The sequence below is a fragment of the Sphaeramia orbicularis genome, chromosome 5 (assembly GCF_902148855.1).
Source record: "Sphaeramia orbicularis chromosome 5, fSphaOr1.1, whole genome shotgun sequence".
Lineage (NCBI taxonomy): Eukaryota > Metazoa > Chordata > Actinopteri > Kurtiformes > Apogonidae > Sphaeramia > Sphaeramia orbicularis.
The window spans coordinates 17,036,566-17,055,347 of NC_043961.1; the positions used below are offsets into that span (position 1 = coordinate 17,036,566).

The 18,782-nt window shown below is 37.7% G+C and overlaps 1 protein-coding gene across 2 annotated transcripts in view; it reads left to right on the top strand.

The window, feature by feature from the left end:
- The window catches only part of phactr3b (phosphatase and actin regulator 3b), a 90,130-nt gene that overhangs the window by 40,092 nt on the left and 31,256 nt on the right, over positions 1–18,782 (top strand). For both annotated transcript variants that reach the window (XM_030134181.1, XM_030134182.1), the window contains exons 7-8: positions 579–778; positions 4,548–4,701. In XM_030134181.1, the coding sequence (XP_029990041.1) occupies positions 579–778; positions 4,548–4,701 (354 nt within the window). The remainder of the gene's footprint in view (positions 1–578; positions 779–4,547; positions 4,702–18,782) is intronic.

The following is an 18,782-nucleotide window of genomic DNA, read 5'->3' on the forward strand; positions in this document are numbered from 1 at the left end:
AAGTTTTTGTTCACCACATGCATTTGTGATATATTACATTAAGGCTCACTGTTAAAGTCTTTGAACTGTGTCCAGTATTGTTCCATTAAACACACATGTTCGTCTGCACATGCTCATTTCATCCAGGTCAAAACTGGAAGTTTCAGCAAAATAATGAAACACATCCAGGACATGATATGTTGAAGCTGTCAAGAATTTAGTTTTGTCTTTTTTTTTTTTAATAATACACAATACAAATCATTTGCAGTTGTTAGAAAAGAAACACCTGAATTCAACATGTCCACATACTTTTGTCCGTATAGTGTATGTCTTAGGCAGTTATGCGATGAGGCTAATGGTGTGGTGTCTTTGTGACTGAGGTGTTGTTTCACTGTAAAAGATCCAAGCTTTTCTCAAATTTTTTGGCCTGCATGCAATTGAACATGCAGACTATAATAATCTGTGTTCAATACAATTTGAGGAAGAAGATAAAATATAAAATGAACACATGCAAAACACAAGTACACCAGTGTGGATCATGCTGTGTTTCTGTTGCTGAAGTTTTAAATGACTTGTTTTGTTGTGACGTGTGATCTCAGTTTCCAGGGAAAAGAGGCTCGGTCGTCTCCCAAACGCAGGCTGGACGGCCGTCTGTCCCGCACATCCAGCACTGAGAAGGAGCCCGGCGGCGGCGAGCAGAAGGCGGACAACAAGAAGGAGTCGGACGAGAACAAGGAGAACTGGCGTCTAGACGAGTACTTGAGTGACCAGGACAGCTGGAACGAGTCTGTGATCTCTGGTAAGGTCTGCTGACAGGACACACGCTGGGATATTTAACTTCAATATGTGGTGTCTCTGCGTGGACAAAGCCACCAGAATGTGGGCAGCCGGTCAGCGGATAGAAAGCAGCGTAATCTCTGATGATATTTGTTTACAGTGAGAGCATGACAGGGAGATTTACAGTGATGACAGACAGCAGACACGCTGGGTTAAGTTCCATCGGCCCGTTCAACATCTGCTGCGTTGGCCTAATTCTTCTTGGCCGTCCATGTGGGTCAGTGCACATGTGTGTGTTAACACGTCTGCAGCTTTGGGGTAAAATGATATACAAAAGGGTCACAACATAGAGTTTTTATGGACGTGACCGATACTCAGTGCAGTGAAGTAAATGTTTGGGTGGAGGAGATAGAAGTGAAAGTAGCTGAGATTAACAGAAGCAGCAAAACCTGATGTTAATATTGTTCCAAAATGATTGTACTTCATTAGCAACATGGTTGAGTATGACTATCTCGCCATGATACATTTGGTGAACTTTTTTGGTTGACGATGATGGAGCAAAATAGACAATAATGTAGTGTTATAGTCATGATCATTAATGGGAAACACTAATCTTTGTTTTCCTGCTCAATTTGTACTGTTTTTGCTAATAAAAAACCATTTAGAACAAAGGAGACTGAGTAACAGACTATTTCCAGAGGATGTCAGGAGTGCTGCATTACAGTTATTGGTTCCTATAAACTCAGAAAAACAAGAGGTTTTGATGGATGAACATTTCTGTCTGAAGTAGACAGTGGCACAGTCCTCTGTGGAACTACACTGTTATTTGACAAAAGTAGATGTGTCGTGACGAAGACTGACAGTAATCAAAAGTACAAACCACTTTAATTTGAAAGTTCATGTAAGGAGCTCACGAGAAGTTCCAGGAGTTTGTCAGAAGACTGTCATCAAGAGATCGAATGTCATCTATTCTGTCATCCTACGCTTTCCTCATAATACCTCTAAAACTCAAACAACAAAACTCATGTAGAAGTAGTTAATTCCCCAAAGTAAAAATAAAACAAGTGGTGCCAGGCACAACAAACTCCGCCCCTCACACGTACTGTAGCTTATTTTGGCATCGATCGAGCTGATGCCAACATAGACATAGACAGCATAGACAAATTTTGGCCAATAAAAGCAAATGGGGAAAAAAAAAAATTAAAAATTCATAAAGAATTTGAAATTTGACCTACTTTTCCCAAAATGTAATCACATCTATTCTGGGTCACTGTCAATAGATAAACCCAATTTGGTATGAATTCACCAATAGTTTTGCTGCTAAAGTGTTAACAACAACGAAACAAACCGAACCAAAAAACATAACCCTTGCCTCCCCTTCGGGGTCGTGAGGTAACAACTCATGTCTTAAAACTACCTTCAACGCCTCATGAACATATTGGAAATATTAAAACTCCAACAGCAGGCTGCTCAGTTTCCTGATGGAGTTAATATCATGAAAGCATAGGCACATTTAAGCCTAATGTGCTGAACAGTACCAGTCGGGAACGCATACAAGTTAAGCTGTCTAGGAAATGAAAATGCCTTAGTGGCACTGCTGAGATGTAAACTGTCAAGAGTGTGTTTGTAATTAACTGAGGCCATCGACAGGCCTAATCTGAGGTTTATATCAGTGGCTAATGTTAGTCACAAATCATGTCTCAGTAGTATTTGCAGGAGGGAAGAAGGAGACCTGGAGAGAAGTGTTTTTGTAGTGGGAGCATATGACCATCAGGGCGTCATGATATGAAAAAACGTATGCAGCAGCTGTTGAAAAGGTTATGAAGGTGTAGGCTGATATAAGAAGTGAGCATCAAAATACAGTAGTGGACGAAAGGTTTCCGACACTCTTTAAATTTTGTACAATCTCAAATATTATTGTGAAATATTTGGGGAAAATAATTTTTTGTGTTTCTAAAAGTGTGGCTGCATCAGACAAACAAACAAATGCAAATAATTGTTTTTGTTTTTTGTTAAAAAGAAAAAATGACAAAGTTAAATCCTTGATAGTTTCAACATGTTGTATCCTGGATGCCTTCCATTATTTTGCTGAAATATCCAGTTTTGACTTGGATTGAACCGAGCACGTGCAGAATGAGCATGTGGGTTTGGAGAATGGAACAATACTTGGCACAGTTCAGTGACTTAAAGGGTACCTGTTGTGAATTTTTATTGCTATTTCCAAAGCGTCCCCAGGACAATGGCGGAATGTAAAGCTTATGGCTCAACAAACAAGCACGAACACATGCTTTAACTCAGTCCTGCTCACTGACTGCTGCTTGTTTACTTGCACTAATCACCCAGAAAAGAAGATGGTACATCACTTCAAGCTGGCAGCTCCCATAGGTTCTGCCCCGGCCTAAAATTCACCCTAACCCCAATAAAAAGGTCCAGTGTGGAGCATTTATAGCAATTTTTTTCTGAATTTGTGCCTCTGTTACTTATAAGTAAAACACAAAGCACAATTAATGTCATAAGCATGACCAGTATAGGTACACTTTAATAGTGATTCTTAATGCAATTTATCACAAATGCATGGGGTGTCCAATTGTTTTTTCCACCACTGTAAATTACATTAGATTACATTACATTACATTAGACTAGATTAGACTTCAGTGATCCCACAGGACAGAAATTCAACAGTCAAAGCAGCAACAAAATAAACTGCAAGAAAAAGAAAAAGTGTACATGCATAAAACAATATAAAACAAGTGGTGCCAGTCACAACAAACCCCGCCCCTCACATGTATTGTAGCTTATTTTGGCTTCGATCCAGCTGTTGTCATCATGTTTATGTGTATGCTGATGTTAGCATATCAACTGCCTCTACATATGTGCCAAGTTTAAAGTCAATTAAAACAAAACTGATGTTTTTACAGACATGTGAAATTTCGGCCCATTATAAGTAAATGGGAGGAAAAAAAAAAATTAAAAATTCATTAAAAAATTTGAACTTTGACCTAGTTTTCCCAAAATGTAGCTACATCTATTCTGGGTCACTGGCAATCTATAAACCCAATTTGGTGTGAATTCAACTGATAGTTTTGCTGCTACAGACATGTGAAATTTTGCCCATTATAAGTACATGGGAAAAAAAGATTTAAAAAATTCATTTAAAAAAAATGTGAACTTTGACCTACTGTGCCCAATATGTAATGAGATCTATTCTCAGTCACTGGTTATCTATAAACCCAATTTGGTATGATTTCAACCAATTGTTTTGCTGCTAGAGTGTTAAGAAACAAAGAAACAGACAAATTGAACCAAAAACAATACCCTTTGCCTCCCCTTCAGGGGGTGGGGTAAAAATAATAATAGTAATAAGAACTATACAGACTATATATATATATGTATGTATGTATGTATGTATGTATACTATATACATATTTACAACATAATGGAATATTGCAGTAGAATTACAAAAAGTAAAATGCCACAGTACAGATGAGTATGGTATTTTCATGAAAAATAAACCCCAAATATGCAGGAAACCTTCACATGAATGGCTTTAAAACAACAATCATATGCTGTGTGTTGTAAAATCCATATCTAAGCTTAAATATATAGTTTCACACCCTGAGATGTGTGTATATGTAACTCATAAGGTGTTGTGTTTCAGCTCTTGGAAAGCACAAAAGCACACTGTGTGGTGATTAGCATCAGTTCATTGGGTTTATCTGCAAAAATATGTGTGGCAGCTCCAAAACACTGTGTAGTTATTGACCTCAATTTGTGCTCAACAACAACAACAGGGACCCTCCCACGCAGGATGAGGAAGGAACTGCTGGCTGTGAAGCTTCGGAACCGGCCCAGTAAGCAGGAGCTGGAGGACCGCAACATCTTCCCCGTCCGCAGCGACCAGGAGCGGCAGGAAATCCGCCAGCAGATCGAGATGAAGTTGGCCAAGTGAGTGGATCTGTGTGGACCCGCATCATCCTGCCATCAGCTCCCCCCAAACACATCCGACCCCCACCCTCCTCCGTCCCATGTATGTCTGTTTCATCACTTAACACCACTGTTGTCCACCACACCTACATGTATGACAGCTGCTAACAATCAAGACCTTGAACTATGAAGTCACATGTTGAAAATACTGGTTCTTTTAATGAGCTCCGTCCACACAGTGTTTAATAATGAGTTGATAAATGGCTTCGGTGATCTGAGAAGTTACTTTTTAATGGAATCAAAACCTGGTAACCTCAGGGTAAAAAAAAAAATAGAAACAGCACATAGTACATATGTTTTCTACAGCATTAGTTGTATGTCTAAGCATTAAAAGTGCTTGTATCAGAATACTTCATTAATCCCGGGTGAAAATTATTGTGTGTTACAGTTGCTCCGTTTAAGTGTTATGGATAATTATTTAAATGCTGTTGGGTTAGCCTGATAAAGGACTAAACCAAAGCTTTAGAGAAAAAAGCTGTTGATTTTTGGGGATATCAACACATAAACACATCTCCATATGCTTTATTCTGCCAGAGGTCACCATATTTGGACAAAAGGGGTGGAGTTGCAGGAGTGCAAGGGGTTTTGGGGGAGCTAATGCTAAACGCTAGCTTCCTGATTTGGTAAAATGGTAAACCTCATCAAGAATTTGCACAACAAAGTCAGTCCACATTCTTGCTAGAGTGATTTACTAACCACAACCACAGATGAGGAAAAACTACCTTTAATCTAATAAAGAGAATGGCCATACTATTTTTGTAGGCAGATATCAAGCAGATGTATAGAGGGAATGCACATACGTCACTTCCACCCTGGGCCACACCCCTCTAAGTCAGACTGAGTGGCAAAAACAAAACGGCTCAACATGGCGGAGTATTGCAGTTAACACAGCGAGACCAGGAAAAATGTGGAACATAACATGAAATTAAAGACAATTGGACTGGACATGGATCCATACAAGCTACCAAACAACAAGTGGTCTACGAACATTGATATGTGGCACGTATCCTGACATTTATATGAACGTGATTTCAACGCCGGGAAAACCCCCAATGCAAAGGCTGAAAGCATACAAAAGCCAAAGAGTTGTTGACATCCTCGTCATCGTTAATTAGAGGATTACAGCTGGTGAGTGCTTTCAATTCAACATACTATTGTTTTTGAGGTTGTATGTCAGTGCAGACGTATTTTCTTGGCGGTGATTGCCAAGGTAAAGGCCCAGCAGTAGTGTTCACAGTTTACTACTGATTTACTGGAGTTGAACCCTTAGTATTGACCCAAGTGAGTGGATGATCTACTGGTACTGTGGAGATTTAAGTAGAGTTAACATCAAATACTTGATACAACACAGCTACAGCAGCTTTGTGCTAGAGTACCCATTTATTTGGAAAACTAGGTTAGCCTCAGTTTAAGCTAGTTCACAAATTATGTAGAGCACAAAGTTCATAATCACACAATTGAAGACAAAAACGTTTCATTTATGAAATATAGAACTAATGACAGATGCTAACATTAAGAGCTTTACTAAGAAGTAACGTTAGCCAAAACAACATGTAATTGAAGGTATGACTTTACGCACGAACACAGCATAAATTAATGTTACCTGACACGAATCCAGGTTTTGTTGTCTGGATTCCAGTGATTTCTACGAATTGCAGCGATCCATCTGCTTCTTCTGTCTTTGGCTTTAGGTCGCCGCTAAAACAATAGCTCCAAGGGCTTTTTAAACCTATTTGTGCAATCAGTGGCACAACAGCTCTTCCCCATTTTTTAGATTGTTCTAAAGTTTTCGCAGTATTCAAGCCAAAGCCGCTACTCATCTTCCTCTTTCTGCCACTCAGCAGACGTAACCACGGTGACTTCCGCTAGCAGTGACGTCACGTGCATACCCTCTATTTGAGCTGAAACGCTAAGAGTGTCCAGATAAAATAAGCAAATACTGGAAAAATATTGACTTCTTTTAGAGAGAAAGTTATTGTAAGTCTGTGAAACCCAGGGCTTTTTGGAGCATCACCCAGTGGTTATTAGCAGTATTATTATTAAAAAAAACAAACAAACAAAACTTCAACTTATTTTATAATTTCCCCTCAGTTAGCTTACTGGCTAACACTAGCTACTGTTAGCTTTTTTGCTAATGATAAGAGCTGTTTGGAAAAAACACTTGACTATACATATGCTATGAAATGTAGAATTAGTTTTTCAGCCATTGTCTGTAAATCCTGGAAAATATGATAAACTATTTAGAAATGCAAATGAAAGGGAATAGCACACATGAGAAGAACAAACTGGGTTTTCAGTACAAATCAGGTACTGATCACATTAGCTTGAAAGAAGCTAACATGTGCTACTTTAGCCACCTTTGAGCTACATTATTCCATTATTAGCGTTAAAAATAAGCCTTTGAAAATGTAGTAACTGCAGCCAATATGTACTAATACATAAATAGGACTGCATTTCTTGGAAATAAAATGTATTTTATGCAGTTTTTGTGCATTTTGCTGATGAAAAAATAGGAATAGTGGATTGCATAGTCGTCATATTCATTCCTTTCTTTAATTATGTCTCAAACATTTTATTGCACTATTGGCTTTATTTCATGTAAAATAGCCATAATATTAGGTTATTGGCAGGTATTATGTTGGTGGCTATTATTTCATTATTGGTTGCTACTAGGCAATATTATGCAACAACCTAAAACTGACAACTCAAGGGGGATTTCAGTGGTTTAACCTTTGTCATTAATTATTTACACTTTAAAACCCACATCCAGGCTCCTTACACAGTGTCAGCAACTTTGAAAGCTACAATTTAGGATGGCAGAGGGTAGAGGGCATCTTTTTTGTCTCTAACTTTAGCTGTGATTATGCAACCATGAAAAACAGAAAGAAAATATTTTCTACAGAAAGGCAACTTATTCAAATATGTCGAGAAGCCCAAATGAGAAGGAAGTAAGCCTTAGAATGAAAAAGACAAAGCATTTATCAGTTGTTTTAAATAACTCCACAACATCCAACATGTTACATAAAACCACATAGTAAACACGTTACCTGTTCAAACAGGAAACAAACCTGTATGTGAAGTTTGGATTACTGTGAAATATTAGTCAAATATTTATTTCTGTTCCACTTTTGGTGCATAATGAGCTATTGAGTTCTGACACTGAATAATAATAATAATAATAATAATAATAATAATAATAATAATAATAATAATAATAATAATAATAATAATAAAAGATCTTTGTCAATAAACCACAAAAGAAAAGTGAGGATCTGGAGAGAAACACTGTTAGTCATTTGATCCATTCGTAATGCAAAGATATTAACAAGAGCAGCTTTAATTCTTATACATGTATATATCCAGATTTTCCCCATGATCATGCTGTTCATTGATATTTGTGTTTTTTAATGTAATAAATAGCATATATTGTCAATTCAGATTAGATTTTTTATTATTTATTTTTTTATGTTAATAAAGTAGGCTAAAGTAAGAAATAATTATCAGATCATATAGGACAAGATGTGCTGAAAAAGGATACCAAACATAGGTATGGAAAACATTTGTAATGGGATATTTAAAGGCACAATCAAACGTATTCAAAAACTGCTCAGACCCCCAAGGGTTAAAAGCTCCTATCTCCAGACTATATTACAGTATTCATAGTGTTTTGTATTATACTCATTTATTTTAACTCTTGCATAAAAATCATGCAGACCTTACAAGTGTCTTCTGTGGCTTTGTTGACTCGAATCATTTTTGCAGAGACTCAGATTGGTGTTAAACAGCTCTGTGCTCCTGTTATAGGCTGGATTTTGTGGTTTTGTGAAATACTTTTCATTACACTGAAGCAGAAGAAGGAAAATACACAATAAGCAGCTTACTCACTGGTGAGTGTGTTAGTGTATCTGGTGAAATAAATAACTTAGTTCACTTCATTTTTCATATCATGTAAGACTTTGAAGGCTAAGCCTGTAGTTTTAGTGGATACACTTTGAGGCTGTTTCTTATGGTGCATACAAAAAGAGATTTTTTCAACTTTTGTTCCTCTGATGTAGTTTTTCTGGGTCAAGCGGTCTGATTTTGGGAGTGTGGAACAGGATATTCTGAAAGGCAGAGGAGGAATGCAACACAGGGCATAATCGTATTTGTCATGTTATGTAAAAGGCAATAGGCTGTTATTATGGTGACTTTAATAGGATTAACAGTGGAATCAGGTTGGTTGTTAAATGAATAATACAGTGGCAGGGAGGGCTGGTCGGCTTATGCAATGTTGGGAGTAGGCGGAGGGGGTTTACTCCTGTCTGAAAAGGCACTCAACACTAAATCTACTGATGGAAAAAAACTCACTTGGACTGAAATAAGACAGCAGTGTCTCATAGATCTGAACAGGAAAACAGCACTTCTAGTATTAACCCTTTTAAGACTACCATTGTAACAGGCCGCCTAGATTTATTTGGGGTTTTTTTGTTTTGTTTTTGGTTTCTTTTTAGAAAGAACTTAACTGTCAATATCTGGCCATTAAATATCATTATTATATGTAATAAAAGTTTGCATGTTCTTCCCATGTCTGTGTGGGTTCTCACCGGGTCCTCCAGCTTCCTCCCACCATCCAAAGACATGCACTGATAGGTTAATTGGTTCATCTAAATTGCCCATAGGTGTGAATGTGGGGGGTGACTGGTTGTTTGTCTCTGTGTCTGTCCTGTGATTAACTGGCGGCTCGTCTAGGGTGCACCCCGGCTTCACCCATAAGTAGCTGGAATAGGCTCCAGTGACCTCCGCGACCCTAATGAGGATAAAGCGGGTTCAGATGGAGAATGAATGAATATGTAATAAACGCTGAAAATAGTGTGTTATAGCAAAAAAAGAAAAATTGGACTTGCATTTTTAAAATCATATTTATTATGAAAATGACTGAAAATATTCTTAACAAAATTTTAAGAGATTATAGAAATAAACTTGCAACTATTGTCCATGTACTCAAGCATTTTAGTTTGTCTAGGTCATTCTTTCCATGTTCTTCTTATTTTTCTTTCTTTCTAGTCATTTTTATGCTGTGATAGCCTCTGTTTACTTTCTGTGTAGTTGTAGACAGAGCCCCTCATTTCACTGACAAAAACATCCATCATCTGATTTTTTTTACAGACACTGTATCTCTCTTTGCCCTGGATAGATCTGCATATAGATTTTTATAGATAGATAGATAGACAGATAGACAAATAGACAGACAGATAGACAGATAGATAGATAGATAGATAGATAGATAGATAGATAGATAGATAGATAGATAGATAGATAGATAGATAGATAGATAGATAGATAGATAGATAGATAGATAGATAGACAGACAGATAGATAAGCTCAGAATCTCAGCTTTTTGATGCCATTTGAATTTTGTGAAAAGCGCAAACAGTTCAGGAGTTACGGTAATTTGAATGTCATAAATGCAAAATGTAAGTCATAAAATCAGACTAACAGAGTTGAAGATACTTTAGAGCCATTTGCTCTTTTCCTGTTTCCTCCTAAACCTTTGTTAAAGTGTGCAGATATGATTAGAACCTGTTGGCATAAAGGTGACATTTCACCCTGTGCTGAATCATGAGTATTTTCATTGGAGCCTGTTTTATTTTAAAGGGAAGAACAAACAAAGCTACAGCTTCTAATGAAAATGTTCTAATGCGTCGTCACCTTTAACGCCTCTCAGCTCAATGTAACTGCACAGCCCTTTGACAGAACCCAGAAATCATCACACATGCATCCTTTTAAATCACTATGTTTAGAGCATTCCATCATACAGAGCACTCAAAGCACATTATAACTGACGCATTACCTTCACTGAATGAAAAGTCAAGTTGATTTTATAAACTAAACTAACTTATCTACAAGTAAAGCTCAAGTATATCAAAGTGTACTTTAGAGTCTAAGTAATATCATTAGCCTCACAGCATAATTATCTAACTCATACACATATGGACAAAAGTATGTGGACACGTTGAATTCAGGTGTTTCTTTTCTAACAGGAGTCTGGGATACAAAACAATAATTACAAATGTCATAATATTGTTTTATGTTGGGATAAATGTCATATTGATTATTAATATTGATGTTTATATGTCAAATTATCATGAACAGGACATCTTATAGCTGCTAACATGATGAGTCCCAATATTTATGTCCATATAGTTTATTAACATCAGTATTCCCTTAACAATTAATGGGACATTTTTCTTCCTTAGTGAGATGTGAAGAGAGTACATGGTGGAAAATTATTATTTATAGTCAGAAGACGAAAAATATTTTTTAAATTTAGAGGTAGAACATTGAAAATCATAGCCATGGATAAAAAAAATCTAAAAAAAAATCAGTGTTGAGAGAAATTAAGTCAAAACCATCTCTGAGGCATTTTGGAAACAAAGATAACAACTTAAACCAAACTTACAAATGCAATGATATTTATCCCAATATAAAACTATATTATGACATTTATCATTATTGTTTTGTATCCCAGACCCCTGTTAGAAAAGAAACACCTGAATTCAATGGTTGTTCATAAAAGTATGCATTTTATGTGTACTTTAAATTTAAGAGCAATAAACTCAGGGCACATAACTGATTTACATGTTTTATTTATGTACTACATTTTTATGTACATGGTGCTAGCTGAGTGATACTACATCTTTGCTGCTTTTTCTCTGTGAGGAATTCCAGCATCCAGAGTTCACAAAATCCAGAGAAACATCAATACATGTCATGCAAAAGAAATGCAGACCTCACACTGTGTGTAACAGACGGAAAACACTTCACCTTAAGTAGCAGCTGGTCGCCTTCAAGCAGGCCTGGAAAGCTAAGATTACGTAATAAACCACTGATTTCTCAAGTTAACACAGCAGATCTGACACTGTGATTTATTTACTGACATGACCTGCATGATATACAAACATGTAATAATCACACGTTTGCATTAAAGAACAGTCGAGCAGATGTACCTAATAAAGTGGCCAGTGAGTGTCCTTAGTATGAGGATACTAACGTGAAACATATGACTGATAAGTACATAAAAACTAGACAAAAGGCCTGCTCTTTTATTAGATTTAAAGGAAATGTACCCATAGTTTGCTAGAATAACCTGTTTTGGAAGTAAATATGAAACTACAACTTGAATCTGATCCTTCACCTTTAACATGACTTTTTTTGTAATTCATAAACTTGCCTCTAAAGATGAGATTACATAATAAAACACCAATTTCTCAAGTTAACAGATCTGACACCATGATTTATTTACTGACATGACCTGCATGATCAGTGACCTGTAATTAAAACTGTAAAAATGCGCACATTCTAGCCAATCAGGTGTTAGAACAAAGCAAAAGAATCAACACCAGGTCTCACTAGACCAAGGTGTAAAATCAGACTTAAAAAGAACATTTCCGTTTGCTTCTCACTTTGTACTTTTCTACAATAATTGGGGCAAACGGCACAGAGAACATTCTGTTGTTTTCTCATGGAATGTTCAGTACCGGGTCAAATGTCCACTTCAGAGTCTTATCTTCACTTGAAATGAGGATGTTCCTGCCAAACAAACCAAAGTCACTGCCAGGGATTGTAATACTGTCACTTTTTCCTCCTTTTTCCTTCCTTGTATTTGGATGCAGGGCCAGTTTACTTCTCTTGTCTAACATTGAACTGATATTACCCACTGCAGACCCTTTAAAACAGTGTTTTTCAACCTTGGGGTCGGGACCCCACATGGGGTTGCCTGAAATTTCTAGTAATTGAAAAAAAAAAAAAAAAAAAAAAAATCACTAATAAAAATGTTTTTTTTTTTAAATGATTCAATGTATTTTTCCTTATAATTAAAACACCACACATTTTTCCTTCTAAAAATCAAGTTCAAATAAAATGCAGGATATACACTGAACAAAAATATAAACGCACCACTTTTGTTTTTGCTCCCATTTTTCATGAGCTGAACTCAAAGATCTAAAACTTTTTCTATGTACACAAAAGGCCTATTTCTCTCAAATATTGTTCATAAATTTGTCTAAATCTGTGTTAGTGAGCACTTCTCCTTTGTCCTTTGCTGAGATAATCCATCCACCTCACAGGTGTGGCAGATCCAGATGCTGATTAGACAGCAGGATTATTGCACAGGTGTGATTTAGGCTGGCCACAATAAAAGGCCACTCTAAAATGTGCACTTTTACTGTATTGGGTGGTCCAGGGGGTCAGAAAACCAGTCAGTATTTGGTGTGACCACCATTTTCCTCGCACAGTCTTCTTCATGAATTCTCTGAAACAGCTTTGGAGATGGCTTATGGTAGAGAAATGAACATTCAATTCACAGGCAAAAGCTCTGGTGGAGATTCCTGAAGTCAGCATGCCAATTGCATATTCCCTCAAAACTTGTGACATCTGTGGTATTGTGCTGTGTGATAAAACTGCACATTTTGGAGTGGCCTTTTATTGTGGCCAGCCTAAGGCACACCTGTGCAAAAATCATGCTGTCTAATCAGCATCTTGATATGCCACACCTGTGAGGTGGATGGATTATCTCAGCAAAGAAGAAGTGTTCACTAACACAAATTTAGACAGATTTGTGAACAATATTTGAGAGAAATAAACCTTGTGTGTACACAGAAAAAGTTTTAGATCTTTGAGTTCAGCTCATGAAAAATGGGAGCAAAAACAAAAGTGGTGCGTTTATATTTTTGTTCAGTATAATATCTGAGAGGGCATATCTTGATTGACCGCATGCATTACTATGCTTCAACCTGCCCAGACACAGTTGCAGTCAAAAAAAAAAAACAGGCCGAACAGAGAATGGAAAGATTTCTTCGCCTGCCTGGCCCCGCTAAGACATCTCAAAGAGAAAGATGTCTCAGTTTTGAATGTCTGTGGTCGCTAGAAATTTCCGATGTTAAAATGGGGTTACGAGCCAAAAAAGGTTGGGAAGCACTGCTTTAAAAGGACTTTGTTTTGCTTAAAACCATCAGCTATCGGTGCTTTTCTCTGCGTTTGTGTTTACGTCTGTGCAGAAACTTCCATTGCACCGAACTAAATTTGGACTGTTTTGACGATGAAGAGGAGTTTTTAGTGTCGTCACGGTGGAATCAAACTCATAAGAAGTCAATCTGTGTTTAGTTGTTTGTGGAACAGCTCCAGAATGTGACATAACATCGCAGATGGTTTACTTCATCCAGACTCTCACGCTTGAATAAGTTGCATTTGGAGTAAAATATGGATAAAATATGAAATGGTACTCGTTGGAAAGAGATAGTAAACATGCAGATTTACAAATTAAACAAAAAGGGAATGTAAGAGGAAGTGAAATAATATTCCTGTGTGTAACAGTCATTGCATAATTTCAGATTGTAAAGGTCGCCGTCAGAGTGGGTGAACTCCACAGAGACCAGCCTCCCGGATGTGGTTTCATTACATAGACAGGGCCAAAACAGGTCACGCCGCTTATTAGTCAGATGAAACCCTCTGAGAATAGATAGAGCTGGGTTCAAATCCTGTCGCAGCAGAAAGCGTTTGATGAAGCTGGATGAATTCACAGCTAAGCCTTTTGGCGCTGCGCTTTGTAACGGACGTGTGAGGGATGAGTAAGACCTGGTGACATTCAGACCTGGTAAATAATAACACCGTCCCTCAGCGTCTTCAGCCTGGCATCATGCTCCTCCATGTGCTTTTTTTTTTTTTTTTTATCAACACCCTCGCCTGAGGCATTTCGCAGCTGCGTGTCAATCTGGAGCTGTGTATGTATGTGACGTCGTGCTAAACAGAGTCTGAGCCAAACATGCCTCGTTCCATGTGACGTCCTCTCTGTTCACGTGGACACCTTCCAGTCAAATTATATATATTTTTTTGTTTGTTTATTTATTTCAAATATAACATTCAAACCAAACCACAAAAAGATTTATATAAGAAGAAAGGAAAGCGTTCGAAAAGGAGCGGGATGAAGTTTAACTTATCATCTCCTGCCCCCTTACCCCTTCCTTCTACCTAGCCTAATTCCCATGTCAGATCCCATAAGTAATGTAAAAATCCTACACATATCAAACTAAATAATATAATTGTATAATAATATTACTGACAAAAGTAATAATAATGTCAGAGAAGGAGCAGTGAGAAGCAGCGACGGCTGGGGGGGCTGTGGGGCACAGTCCACAAGTCAGTTTTCAGATGTGTTATAACCACATATCACCACTAGGGTACACTAAAGCACATGCACCACTATTTTAAAATATTAAATACACAGCATGTGTTTTCAGTCATTTAGTTTTTATGTGTAAATTTCACCCATTTATCCTTCAAACATGCACATTTTTTCATGACTCTATTGTTAAAGTCAGACATGTCCCTGACGAGTGTCTTTTCCACTGATAGTATGGACTATTTAGACCAGGGGTGGATGTAGGACAGGTAGATCACATGGTATTAAAAAAAGCAAAAAATCGAAGTTAACCTACAAGTTAAATAAGATTACTGTCACCGTTCCTGCCAGGATACAAACCCTGAACTCCTGCATCATAGTCAGTAGTTTTACCTACTGATTTATTTTACTGATATATATTAATTTATAGTGGACGCTCATCATTTTGTCTTGGTAATTTTAACCCATAAAGACCCAGTGCTACTTTTGTGGCAGTTCCCAAATGAATTTTTCTCTGTATTAACCATTTCTTAAGTGATTTATCACCATTTATTGTAATATCTTCTTTTTTTCAGTGAAAATCAGGAATTTTCCTGCATTTAATTTTCTGATCATGTAGATGTTCATAAAAGCTCACTGTAAAGTTGAGGGTTATTATATCAGAATCAGAGAAAACTGAAGAAAAAGTGACTTAATCAGCAAAAATATAAATAACTGAACATAAATCCAGTGTGTCCATTCACTGTAACTGATCCAACTCCATGGGTTTTACTGGTGAATCAATGTTGTAGAAGATGATAGTGTTTCCACGGTAACTATGGAGCCTCTGACCGTCCAAATGGGTCATATCTGATGACCATGAAATGATGATAAACTGTATTTGACACCAATTATTTACATGTATTGATAGGATTAGTGGATCAACAGATATTAAAGGTTTTAGATCAGTAGATGGTTTTGGTCACTAGTGGGTGTTTGGGTCTTTATGGGTTAAAAAAGTGTTCACCCCTGGTTTAGACACTTTTGTGTGACATTGCATTTCTGAGGACGGTCTTGATTCTTTTGGGGATGTGACATTTCCTCCTGTGGGTGATGCTTAAGGCTCCTGTGGGTGGCCCTTAAGTCTCCTATCCCTTGTATTGGATCATGTATAGCTTATATGTTGAAATATTCATGGTTTTGTAAAATTATTTGATGTGATTTCGATCATCATCGTCTTCATGTGAGACAGATGAGACAGGTGGGGCGTCGCCCTAGCGCCCTCTACTGACGAGCCACCATCGGTGAGAAGATGGTGGACGCTCTTTGACCTTTACTCAGTCAGTTATTGAAACTAAAACATATCACACTGCTTATGTAAATGGACTCCTGACTGTACTTGCATAATAAAAACAGGATGCAATCAATTATGTGTGATAATGGGGAACTGTGACAGTGGGACGCTGGGGTGGATGTGCACAGTGGCAGATAAGGAAAAAGGGCAAAACATCAGCTCTGTTATGAAGCACTGGAGCTGCTGTTTGTTACATGAGTATGTGGTGGTTCAGCTTTGTCCACGTCATTGAGGAGACATCAATCATTAATGCATAACATGTCTTTAGATTGAAATAACAACTGCAGCAACTGTTTGTGATTAGAGTTTGATCATAAAAGAATCATAGACATTTAAAGAATTAGTCTGGTGGTATTTGTTTCATTTGGATTGAGCTTTATGTTGAGATAAATTCATCTACCTTTATGCCGTTTTAACCCTTAAAGACTGATCTGTAATGTTTAATAACTTGCTTTACACTCGTTATGGGGACAACTGAGGTTTACTGTGCCAGGGAGAAAATAACACCAATGTAGGGACTCTTGATGACACATTTTTTTGTGCCTTTTCTGTAGCGTTTCTCAGTGTTCAGACAGTGAGGAGTGTTCCCGTGGGCAGTCCTGCTGTCACATTGTCAGGGGTATGAGAGTTTTTTGCAGATTTTACATAAGTCTGCAGGATGCCTGAGGGACCCACACTTACCCACAATTCACAGCATTGTTACGTCAAACAGGGGTTTTATCGGTGGAAGCCCTGCAATGTTAAGAAAAAGGCAGACAACAAAGATTTTCCCTGCACTGGTTCTGCATTCAGAGGGATTACTGTACATGCAGTGGCAGAAGTTCGGAAACAACTAGTCTATACATGTTCTTGTTGTATCTCAGACTCAGATTCATTTTTATTGTGATTCAGTTAATAGTACTTGACAGAATGAAATATAGTAAGGGCTCAGTGTTTGTAGTATGAAAAAAAGATAAAGGATAAAATATAGAATAAAATATATAAAAGCTAAATAGAATACAATAAAACTACCATAAAATATGCAAAAAATATAGAATATATGTATATTATCAATATAATTAAAGAGTATACATAAATAGGTGTGAAAAAATATTGTTGTATATAATTGTAATTATATCCCTGAAATGGAGTTTCTGGGATACAATGGTTTTACCCTGAATTCCGCCACCGGATCTCCTTGGTGTTTTGGCGATAACTAGGACAGATTTGGTTGGATTTCTTTTTCCTTGATAACCAACATAGTGGACCCCTAGTGGGAGAACCCTATCGATTTCAGTTTCTCTATGAGTATTTAAAGTCATCCAAATGGGGGCGCTTTAGTTGAAAATCAATTTTTTGGACATAAATCAAGCAATAATAGGCCGATTGAGATAAAATTTGGTTCAAATTGATTATCTTACAAATGTCCATTTTCTGGCTGCCATCCAGAGTTCATATGGTGTCATTTTCATTCTCTAGGTGGAGTTTTGTGAGGAAAAATAGGTTTTCTGACCATTATTCTGCCGCTATCAGGTCAATGTAGCTCAAATTGTGTTTATATCGATTGTCTATCAATTCTCTTTCTTCATGCCACTACCTCGAGTTTACATGATGTCATATTTTGACACCAGGTAGTGCATTTTTTCCAAATGGTTGGGGGAGCAGAGGACTGGGGGGATTTCAGGGATATACCCTTGCTGTCGGCCCCCGACAGTATAAGTCTCATTGTAGTTATGAGGTTATAAGGTGGATTTTAAAATGCCGTTATTAATTATGGCATGTCTCAATGGAGGTCCATTGAGACATGCCATAATTAATAAAGGCATTTTAAAATTATAAGAGAGTACCTTGTTTTTTGTATTTTTTGCGCATTACCAGAGCTCTGACTGATTTTGTGGATGTAGGTCCAGGTGTAATGTGAATAACTGTTTGTCACAGATATAGTCTTTATTGTCTGGTTGTCCACTGTGGATGGTCTATTTGTAGTTGGGCTGGTTCCCACCGGTGCTGCAGTTCTTAGACTGACTGGACAAACAGGAGTCATGAGTGTGGACTGAGTCAGAGCTGAAAACAGCTGAGACTCAACTTTGTCTGAGACGACGGCACCGATGGCTCGTCTGCCGCCGTCTCTGTCCTGCTGAGCACATGGATGTGATCAGACCCTCCCTGCAGCTCAACAAAGACCGGACCCTCCTCTAACGGGGCTCCGTAAACATGTTGCAGTGACCCCGTCCACTGTGGATGAATCACAGTGAATGAGTGGAACTGAACAGAGCGGTGTTTGTGGAGGCGGTCAGCACACGGCGTCCTGACAGGAGGACTCGTGGCTGTGTTCAAGGGATGGGAAGGCCTTGGGCACAGTGATGTTTGGAGAACATCAGGTACAGAACAGCCTTCATCTGAGGCAGAATAATCAGTCAACCTCACCTTGACTTCTACACAGCGCAGCAGCATTTATATCAGAAAAAGTATTACAGATGCATTCATCTGCAAATGAATGGACACATTAGGCTGAACAGTTATGATTTTAATAGCACTGTGGATAGAATGCTTTGTCACTCATAGCACATTTCA